Raw genomic sequence first — 10702 nt, 5'->3', positions numbered from 1 at the left:
AGTCGATACTTCCTTGTCTGTTCATATTCAAATAATTATAATATATTTATCGAAGAAAGTAAGAGAGTATGGAAATAAAAAAAGATAATTGCTAACAATATTTTTAATTTAATAAATCAGTTCTCACCTAAAGTGTTGTTTCATCTCATTTTACTTTTTTTTTTCGTCTTAGAGGGCATTTGTTAAAATGAGCAAGATAAGGTGATATCAAGATAAGATTGAGATACTTTCTGGACCAAGATATGGAATGATCAAGATAAGGCCGGGAAGCATTCCAAGATTTCTATCAGACTGTTTGTTAAATTTTTTAGAATCCATTGGTAACTGTATTTTTTATTTCCACGTGTTTGTTAATACATATGATAAGCACCAAGATAAGAGTTTTTTTACCAAAATATCCCTATTACCAAATTTATGATTAAAATAGTATTTTATGATTAATATGAATTGTCAAAAAAATTAAGATTAAAATTAAAAATAATATTTTATTTCCTAAATTCAAGTTCAAAAATAAATTTAAAAAGAGTTGAAAAGTATAAATAATAATTGTTAGGAAAAACACACAAATTGGTCTAATGTGGTATGACTTATGTGACCACATAAATCCGAAAAATATCAAAATCTAATGCCGATTATTTATTATTAAAATTTCACCAATGAATTTGGATAATATTTTATTTGAAAAGTTTAACAAAGGCAAGAATGGATCAGAAAATAGATTTTATTTATTTATCGAAAATAAAATAAATTAAAAAGTTTATATTTAAACATAAAAATATTTATTAAATAATAAATATTCAAACAATCCATTATTAAGATCCCTAAAACTCCTTCATTATACATACTGGTTCACGTGAAGAAGGGAGCAGTAGAATCCGTGGTGTGTCCGCAACTGAAAAGGCTGTGGGGCTTGTGACCCCCACACGACACGACACGACAGGACAGAGTAACCAAACGCATTCATCAATTTTGCAGGCGCCACCATGTCCATGCGTCCGTTGTGCATGTTCGATCCTTGCGTGGTGCTGCTCTTGCACTCAATCTACCTTTGCCTTGCCATGAAATCTGCGATGCCTAGGAGGCACCGGTTTAATTAATAATTACATGAATGAATATATATATATATAATCATTCCTATTGTTAAGAAGCATGAATATAATTTTCATTTTACCCATTGTTTATTAGGATCAGTTGCTTTGTCTGTAATTATCATTCATTCATTGTCATGGATACAAGAAAATGCCAAGAAAAGGAAAGCACAAAACGTAGGGAAGACGTCCCGAAAATATAAGAAGATGAGAGATAACGGACGCAAGCACGCCAGATGACGATCTCGCCGGATAATTAAGACAGCCTAACAAACATTAATTAGTATTATGATATTTTACGCAAAAGATTCGAAACAGAAAACATCGTATCGGAATGCGGTAAGTAACGAACCGATTGTCCATCGTCCATCGACCATCCATCCACCACTGAGACTAATGAGTTCACCAACTGCCAACAGCCAACTGCCAACTGCCTCCCTCTCCCACTCAACTCACCCAATCAGCTGTTCTGTTGTTCATCTGTCACCCAAAGGGGGGCTTTTTGTTTTTGACCATTTGGGCTCAACTAGGTTAGCCTTTATATTTTCTCCACGTAACGGTGCAGCTGAGCGGGGCGTGGGGCAAGGCTTGATAGGTTACCATTCCGAACAACTTCTAAAAAGCTGACAGTAGAAGATGCACTATACCAGAAAGGGAAAAAGTCGTTGGGAAATAATTTGTTGGGTTTGTTTCAGCTACTTTCATTGATGTTCAAGCAAACAAATAATAACTAACTAACTAATAATGTTATATTAAATAAAAAAAAAAACTACAATTACAATTTCTAAGCCAGCATTGTAATCGTCCCTCCTATTTTAAATAAATCCCAACACAAATAAAGACGAATTGTTACATAACTACCAACTAATGTAATGTAAAACTCGTCCGCACGTACACGGATGAAGGCTTGTTATTGTTGAATGGTGGTTGCTCTAGTCTAGTCTAGTTCATAATTCTTGGTGAACTTCAAAGGCTCGAAACAGTAGTTGGAGAAGAAATAAGCATCCACCGGCTCAAAGAGAAACGAAAGCCATTCAATTGATATTACAAATCTTCCATCTCTATATTCTAACGGTACGAGGGTGTTTTCTAGGCTTTCAATGAAATCAAAAATCTTCTTAATTTCTTCTGCCCAGAAAAGGGCTCAAGAATAGAAGAATTGAAAGAAAAGAAGAAAGATTACCATGAAAATAACATAACTATAGTAGAATCTAGTAGAAACACAAAAACTTTGCTGACCAGTTACAGAAATGGGATGGAGGAGCCAGCCAAACAGATGAGTGTTGCAACCATGCCATATGACCTGTTCTGTATGAGCCACCCAATACAACAAGCTCCTCAAAGAAAATCTCAGCAACATCAAGGTCCTGGAACTCCAAATGCCGTTTCATAATGCACCAGAAATCGTCATTCAATTAGCAGGACCTGACTCCCCCGGCACTACGCTATCACTCTTTTCTGTGGTTTCGACAGAAGAAGCCGTCCGGTCACTTTTTGTACTACTACCACTGTTGATGGGTTTAGGGTTACCTGATGATGTCGAGGAGCTCACTTTCGGATAATTAGGACTGGAAATGCCTTGTTTTGACCTATTCAAGGCATTGCAGTGTGGGCAATAGTATGTTATGAATGCAAAATCCTCCTTCCTTGCAAGCCCTGCACAAAAAGGATAGCCAATTCACCAAACAATTTTAAAAACCAAATTGACATCACTGCCAATCTCAAAATCTCTTCTCTTTTTTTTTTTCCCCTTGCTTAGGTTAAAGAATGGGCACCAGAGTCCGCTCACCATTGTGCATCCGGCAGTGGCCACATATAAGTGCATAAGATTGTGATGGATCCTCACCCACTAGCAATGCTGCAATCCGGGCAACCCATCCTCCATCATGTGTTGTTGATCCTGGATGATCGTGTTCGAAAACCAGCTGGTTATGCTCAGAAATATCAGGAACTGGATTCCCTGTACTTTTGAGGTCTTTATCAGAGTGTTGTAACACATCACTCACTGTGTTAACATATCTTGTTTGCAACTCTTTCCGATTTCGGAGTCCATTAGATTGGACCAGTTCAACATCATTGCTCTTTCCAGTGGGCACAGAAAGCTTCGATTCATCTCCCACATACACTTTCAAGCCAGATTCTGCACCCAACTTGGAAGCAAGGACAGTTGCAGCAGCTGCCTTTGCTGCCGGGTCAGGGTCATACCTCTGCATTTACAATTCCAGAGTAAGCATGCAAACATTTTTGGTAATAGCCTGTTTTGCGGGGGTATGGTCATTAGATGCCAATAAAGCCCGTGCTCAAAGACAAAACTTTGAAGATAAATGTGAAAATCAGCTTACCATACAAGTATAGACATTTGGCCCAGAAGACATCAATGTATTAATAACCATAAAAATGAAACTCAAATAGGCTCCATTATAATCTTAAACCATCCCAATTTCTTTTTTCTGAATGAATTTATCAAAGCTAAATTTTCAAAAACTATTTTCAACCTAAACCTGTAACATCATTTTATGCCTATAATTTGTTAAATTTAGAGGTGGTAATTGAATCCTATCCAAATTTGGTAACTTTAGAATGGAAACCAAGCTAAAATTTCTGTCTCCTCCATGATATTCAATTAAGGTGACATGTTGTTTCATTTCATTATTTATGCAGGCATTAACCGATGCATTCACTGTCTGGGATATAAATGGTACAAGAATAGTTGATACAGAGATCTATCAATAGACTACTTGATCCTTGGTCTTATCACCTGAATCAGCTGCTGTGTAGTGTAGTAATTTGTCTTCTCTTTAAGCTCATCAATTATTGCTTGCCTTTCAGCACGGAGCTTATCCAGAGCTTTCTGATCCTTGCGGTCACCTATAAGAAGAATGCATAAAAAACTAAAAAAATAAATAGGCCTACTTCTACTTCATCACCTGTGAATAACATTCCGCCATATTCTAAGCATGTGCAACAAAGCAAACGCACCAAACAATCAACATGCACATGCCGAGGTAAGCTCCTTTTCACATATTAAGAAGCAAAGGAAACCAATAAAACTTGAATCAAGAATGTTCCATAAAGAACATATGGTGTATGCCATAAACTCAGTTTGAGGATGACAGGAACCAGTTTTATCTTGTCTCCAGAAATTTGAAGCAAAATGCAGGGAGAAAACACTAGATAACTGTCATTTGGCAGCAAGCAAGAAGTTTGGATGAGAAGGATTTTCAAACAGTAACATCACATAAGAACCTTCCTCTTTCTAGATGCAGGTTGAGTTATAATGAGGTCAACCACAAAACCCTATTAACAGAGAAAGATGTTTGCATAAGCAAGATCCTCCTGCAATAACAGCACAAAAGACCCCTCCCTCTTTCAAGATACAACTAGTGCTATCACGAGGTCAACCAGAAGCTGTTTACCTCAAAGGTCTAAAGAATTAACCAACATATGAAATGCAGGATCCTGGCAAAGAGGCTACAAATACGGCTGCCTGCAAACTCAATGGCATCCAAATAGCACAAAGTCCAGCAATTTACTTGAATTAAAAAACAAACGAATAGGGCTTTCAGGGAGAAAGGAAGTGGAGAAAAGAAAAGGCCATGCAATAGTTTGCAAAGTTTGACAAGCCATAGTCCCCAGATACTTGGTCATTTTGGAGCAGTTTGTCCAGACTTCAAGACCCATTTGTAGCTTAACTCCAAGGGAATCGTTTTGTTCTGCACCATCTATATGCCCATATCTTTCTTCACTGTCATCTTGTCCATTTGTTCACCTTTGACTAGGATCAACAATCTCATTTTTGTTACACAGGAATATTTAATGTACCTACAAGGCCTAACATATTATATACCATATAATATAATCTTTTGGGGTAATTACATAGACCTCCCCTGCTGGTAACAACTCATGTAAATTGACCATTTTGGCTTGATTTTCCCTGACTCCCTCGGCACCACTTCTCGCGTCAAAGAGTTCGGCCGGCCCCCAAGGCCCTCCCTGCCCCCCTCTCCATTCACCAACCCATCAATCACTGCATTTCCATGGAAACTCAACAATACTGGGTTTGCTCGTTAGTGTCATCCAATTCCATTTGGAACCAAATCTGGCATGTTGAAATTGAAGCGAGAACAAAGGGGGAAAAGGCGTAATGATGGTGAGAAGGTTGGTTAGCTCACTTGCAGTTACACCTTTGCCAGAGGCCTATCTAATGGTACAAGTTGAGCTCAAGATAACTAATAATGTCATTGGCTTAATGAATGATAAATAGCATGTTTAATGGATCAAGTATAGCTCGAGATAGTTAAGGATGCATCATGCTGAGATATACGGACACAATGGCCGCATCAGGTCACAGGTAAAATATAGTCGTCTTCTTCCAATCAACTGCCCTAGTTTTTTTTTTTTTTTCCTTGGTGTTAATGAGGTCCTTTGATGTCTTTAGAGATTCATAGAGTTAGGACTCCAACACAATGGGTTGCAGAAGTGGACTACCGGCAAGAATTGCAAAAATGCAAGGCTTCCAATGGGAAGCTGATTTTATTCAAATTGATCGTGAAAAAAACCAATAACTGAATGGCCTTGACAATGACAAGAAACACAAGTAGCTCTATGAGTCTGGATGCAACCGAACTTTCTTAATAGTAGGACCCCAGATCAACTCAAATTGATTCAGGCACAATTTTGCAAATACGATCACATGCAAACTATTGCTATGGTTTTGCAATGTTTCGCATAATGACTAATCTAAGAACTTGAAGTAGAAATGGCAATGGGCAAATGGATAGTGTTGTTTGATGTTTGCAAGTGCAATAAACCAATGACTTGTAGAGGGACCATGGAGTTAATCCATTGTTGTAGATCAAGATCAGGCTCTAATACCAAATTGCTGTAAAACCATAAAGAGGAAAATAGATGAAGAAAAAAAAATGGAAAAGGGAGAAAACATGAAAGAAAAAGAGAATAAAAAGAGAAATAATCTAATAAGTCATCTATGTATTCTTCATGCAATCTGAATACCTTGAGAATATTACTGGAATACTGGAATATTTTATAGATTTTTTATATATTCTTTGTAATCTTTTCATAGTTGTTTATTACCTTTTTAGGTTGATCAAATACCCTATATATACCCATTGTAAACCTTCTACACAATATACAATAATACAATATTCTCTTTAACACAATCAAAACAGCAATCCTCCGTACAAATCCCCCCCCCCCCCCCCCAGAGAGAGAGAGAGAGAACACCTCTAATTCAACTAGGAAAGAAATGACAAGGAAATCCACATTATTAGCCCACTAAACTCTAAAAGGAAGAATACTACAAATTTTTCCTCTTCTCCTACAATACAAAAAATAAAGTTACTATTGATCTCATCATAAAAAGGGCTTTCAGATAATACAAAATTCTCAGTTTTAAAATACTTACACATCCTTGTGAACCTTACAAGTGCTGAATAAATAATATAAGATAACCCAGGCATAATAAACATAGGCAAGACCCTGAATGCCCTCATTTTCCATTTCAGTTCTAAGGACCTTGTAGTCATGATAGCATATCCCACTGCAACAACCTGGCAGTGAAAACCATCTTAAAATTATGCCTTAAGAGGACCTAGAGAAGAAACTGCAAAAAGTAAAAAATTCCATCACCATCAAGAATGCAATAAAAATGTAACTAAAGAATCAGCCACGTCTCTTTCTTCTATGTGCATGGAACCAAGCACTCTATCATACAGAATAAGATTAAAAGATTAGAATTGATAAGGAATACTCAGCATAGTTATCAGAATTGAATTGGAAGGGGGCTAGTCCAGAGTTCATTGTTTCAACTGATGATTCAACCAGTTCAACTGCTTATTATTAAATATGTATATGTGCATTTACATAATTACATTGCCACAATATAATATATGTGGAACAGAAATGCACACGACTATGCATCTGGGTTAATGCTTGAATAGTTCCACTACCATTAGATTTGGCTGAGGTTAACCTCCACAACAGCACTTTCTTTAAACTTTAGAAGAAAGCTGTAAATAATGACAAAAGCTGCTCAGTACTGTAAATAAGTCAGCAGGAAATGACAAACAGTGGATTGCAACCATTGGATTCAAAAAAGGATTTCTACTTTATATTGCTTCCCAATGGTTTTTTTCTGCATGTGGCTTACCAAAGAAACCAGCTATAAATGTACCACAAACGCTGGGTTGGGTCTTTTCTTCATGGTCATACAAATGAACTCATGTCATATAACCTTTTAAGAAGGTATAACATACCACATTTTATTCATGTTCCATGTATCCAAATGATTCATGTTCTATGTAACATTCCATGCAACCTTGTTCCAATGAGTTCTAAATTTGAATACCAGCCAAATAGTAAAAACATATCATGCACCCAACCAAGTAAGTCCTAGTAATATTTCATCAAATGAAGTGGAATTAGACTATTGATGATCATTCATTGTTTGTTTTGGCATAGACAAATCCAAGGTAAAGATATGTCAAAAAAAGAATTAATGATAACCAGGTAAAGTATTTTCCATGGGTTTACTAACACTGTAACCAAACATGAACAAGTTCTCAATCCCTGTTTAGATAACCTCAAAAATCACAGAGAGTGCAATCAGATGCCTAATAATGCCCCTCGAACTCTGAGATCTCTTCTTCATTCTGGCAAGAACAGCAGCTTCTTCCTTTGAAATATGACCCAGCTTCCTTTCAAAATCATCACCACGTAGTCTAAAGAGACCATTCCATATTCGAGATATTACTCCTCTTTTCTTCTTCTTTAGAATGGCACCAGTATTGTTGCTTTCAGTAGCAGGTACATCCTGGGCCTTATTGGACTTTCCAGCCATTCCCTATATATAACCGACAACTGCATGAGTTCCGAAATAGATTTATTTTCCACAGGTAAACATCAAAATTTGAGGCATTATGTGAAAACAGAAACAAGATCTCAAGAACACATAATATTCTAGAAGATTTAGTAACGGATAACATTATCAACAAAGTTTATCAAGAAAGAGCAATCAGTTTAAGGAATCTAAGGCACTACAGGAGCATATATCCGTCAAGTATGCGAGGTATCTTCCGAGGAAATAAAGATTTCTTGCATAAACTTCAATGTAAAACTATGATCCATAACTCAACAATAAAAATAATAAATAATAAATACGTTTAATAATCAATAGAAATATGCAAAGTTTTCAAGTCTACTCTTTATTCTAGCACACATTGCAGCAAACATGATCTGAATTTCCTCCAAAGAAAGCGTAACCAACTCTCTATACAGTTTTGTGCATGTACAAAAACAGGGAACAAGTATTTCTAAGAAAACTAGGTCCCCAAAAATATAATACTTTGTTTTCAAATCAATTTACCGATTCTAACATAAAACAAGATCCACAAATTGTAAAAAATTGTACTTTTGCATCAGCTAGACAATAATTATAGTAATTATAAAATATGAATAAATAAAAAATAACCTCTTCGGTTAGAGTCTGAATGCTCTTCTTTTTAGCAAATATCAGTACCCAGCATTGGCATCAAAAGAGCACGATAACTCCAAATTTACTTCATGCAGCACTAAAAGAACGACTTTTCTCCCACAAGAGTCAATTTGCGACTACCGCAGACTTGCCAAAACAAAACTTCAGTCAAAATTTTCCCAGCATTGTAATATCAGAATTTACTCATACACCCACCCCCTCCAAAAACAGAAATATAAAACCCACACCATGCTGAAATATACCCTAAAAAATAAACAAAAAGTAACAAGAAACGTGAAAAGAGGATGACTTGACAGATACAAGACGACGACACAGTTTATACGAACAAGTGTACACTGTTTAATAGAGGTAAACAACCACAAATGGATGCATGACATGCTAATTTGCCTCTGCAATTTTAACAGACTAAAAAGCCCTAGTAAAACACTTGAAGAAACAGTCAGATGGTTCGGTTACCATCAGAGTTGTAATGGAAACAGCGAGGGAAGTACAATAGTGGAGCGAGAGAGATAGAGAGAGGCAGTAGCGTGACTTACAGGGATGGAGAAGGAAATGCAAGATCGGGAGAGGGTCGAGGAGTTGAGATTCGAGAATACGGTCTGCTGTTGTTGCGATGAATCCAGAAATCGGCGGCCAAACGCCAGTTCAATATTTCATTTATTAATCCGAGGGGCTGCCTTCGTGGCATGGCTCCAGTCCAGCCGATGACTTTAATTCAGAGGAGGTTGAGCGGTTTTACTTCCAAATGAAACAGCATTAATGCGTACCCACACCTGTCTATGAATCGGGTCCGACCCATAATTTATTAGATTTAGATCCAATTATAATATATACAAATTAAACTCATGAGATTTATACCTATTAGACTTATTTATTAATTAGATAAATTGGTTGACTCAAAAAAATAAAAATAAAAAAGCCCAAATATGTTGACCCTCAACTACTCAGATCCATTGGTAACTCTATCTTGCAATTGTACCGAATAACACCCAATGTTAATAAATTATTAAATTTTTAATTTACCATTTAAACTTGGTCTTAATGTGTGCTTATTTTGGGTGTGAATCATTAAATTCTTTGCCTAAATTTCTCTCTAAACACAAATGATGATAGAGTGAGACTCCTTTTTTATGCTAAACTCATTTTAGTGATCGCCCCTCAAATTATTAGACTTTATGAAGTTTATTAAAACTCGAAAGGGAGAAGTTTGAATTTTTTAATTAAATTTTATGAATTTTATTAGAAATAGGGTAAATCTAGCTATTTTTATTAAAATCTCATTGATCTGATGATGGATAATGAGGACGCGAGAAAGCAGTCACTAGATTGACATCGTCCATCGTTGGTAGCTGATGGTGATAAAATACATTTAGCTATTTAGCTACCAAGGAAGGGAGATAATGGTAATGAAAGATGAAAAGATAAGAAATAAAAAGCATGAATCCATTATATATTCTTCATTTTATTTTATAATTGTTTTGGTTCCAAAAGTTTGAAATGGAATGAAAACTTTCAAGATAACAATGTTTTCAAACAAACTCTAATGAATACATATTCTAAGGTTGCTAGCTCAATCAAATATAAGAAGTTTATAATAAAAGAGATGAGCTACGCTAAAAATATACTTTTAAAAATGACATCACACAAGCAAAGGATATAACTATGAGTGAAAATAATTAGATAGCCAAACCTATCTAATTGATTAGACTTAAGGGAATTAAAATGGAGGCTAAAAGCATGCCCAGCTCTTCACCTTTCACCATTTTACCCCTTAAACTTAAATAAGGACTTATTAGACTCCTCAACTTCTAATTTTGAACATGATGGATACCTGGGGTCAACGTGCGTGTTACACATGTGATTGAGGTGTGTGCAGTACCATCATCATCTTTTTAATTATTCTTCATTCCCAGCATTTATTGTCGTTGGCAACCTTTCGCTCGCTGCCTCTCTCTTGCTTTTTCTTTGTTGGTGGTCGCCAGTGGCATGGGAGGCACCGACCAGGGTTGGGGGGTTATCGATAACAATAATTGGGAATGGGGCGAGCAAATATAGGTCGGTAGCGTGGGAGGCAAGCGATAACTCGCTCGTTTGCCTTCAT

The 10702-nt window shown here is 36.3% G+C and overlaps 1 protein-coding gene across 4 annotated transcripts; it reads right to left on the bottom strand.

The window, feature by feature from the left end:
* Positions 1-1764: 1764 nt before the first annotated feature.
* Positions 1765-9322, bottom strand: LOC127808943 (uncharacterized protein At2g24330-like). Of its 4 annotated transcripts, XM_052347685.1 has the most exons (7): positions 9138-9322; positions 8578-8727; positions 7690-7950; positions 6514-6658; positions 3847-3956; positions 2878-3295; positions 1765-2744 (listed from the first exon to the last, which is right to left on the bottom strand). In XM_052347685.1, exons 3-7 carry the CDS (start codon positions 7945-7947, stop codon positions 2500-2502), a joined length of 1176 nt encoding a protein of 391 aa, XP_052203645.1. In that variant the 5' UTR covers positions 7948-7950; positions 8578-8727; positions 9138-9322; the 3' UTR covers positions 1765-2499. The 4 variants fall into 4 exon arrangements, with proteins under 4 accessions (XP_052203645.1, XP_052203646.1, XP_052203644.1 ...); XM_052347686.1 differs by lacking the exon at positions 8578-8727 and having other exon boundaries at positions 7690-7967; XM_052347684.1 differs by lacking the exon at positions 8578-8727 and having other exon boundaries at positions 9138-9321.
* Positions 9323-10702: the final 1380 nt, after the last annotated feature.

Source organism: Diospyros lotus, chromosome 8 (assembly GCF_014633365.1).
Source record: "Diospyros lotus cultivar Yz01 chromosome 8, ASM1463336v1, whole genome shotgun sequence".
Lineage (NCBI taxonomy): Eukaryota > Viridiplantae > Streptophyta > Magnoliopsida > Ericales > Ebenaceae > Diospyros > Diospyros lotus.
This window is presented reverse-complemented; position numbering and strand designations above follow the sequence as displayed.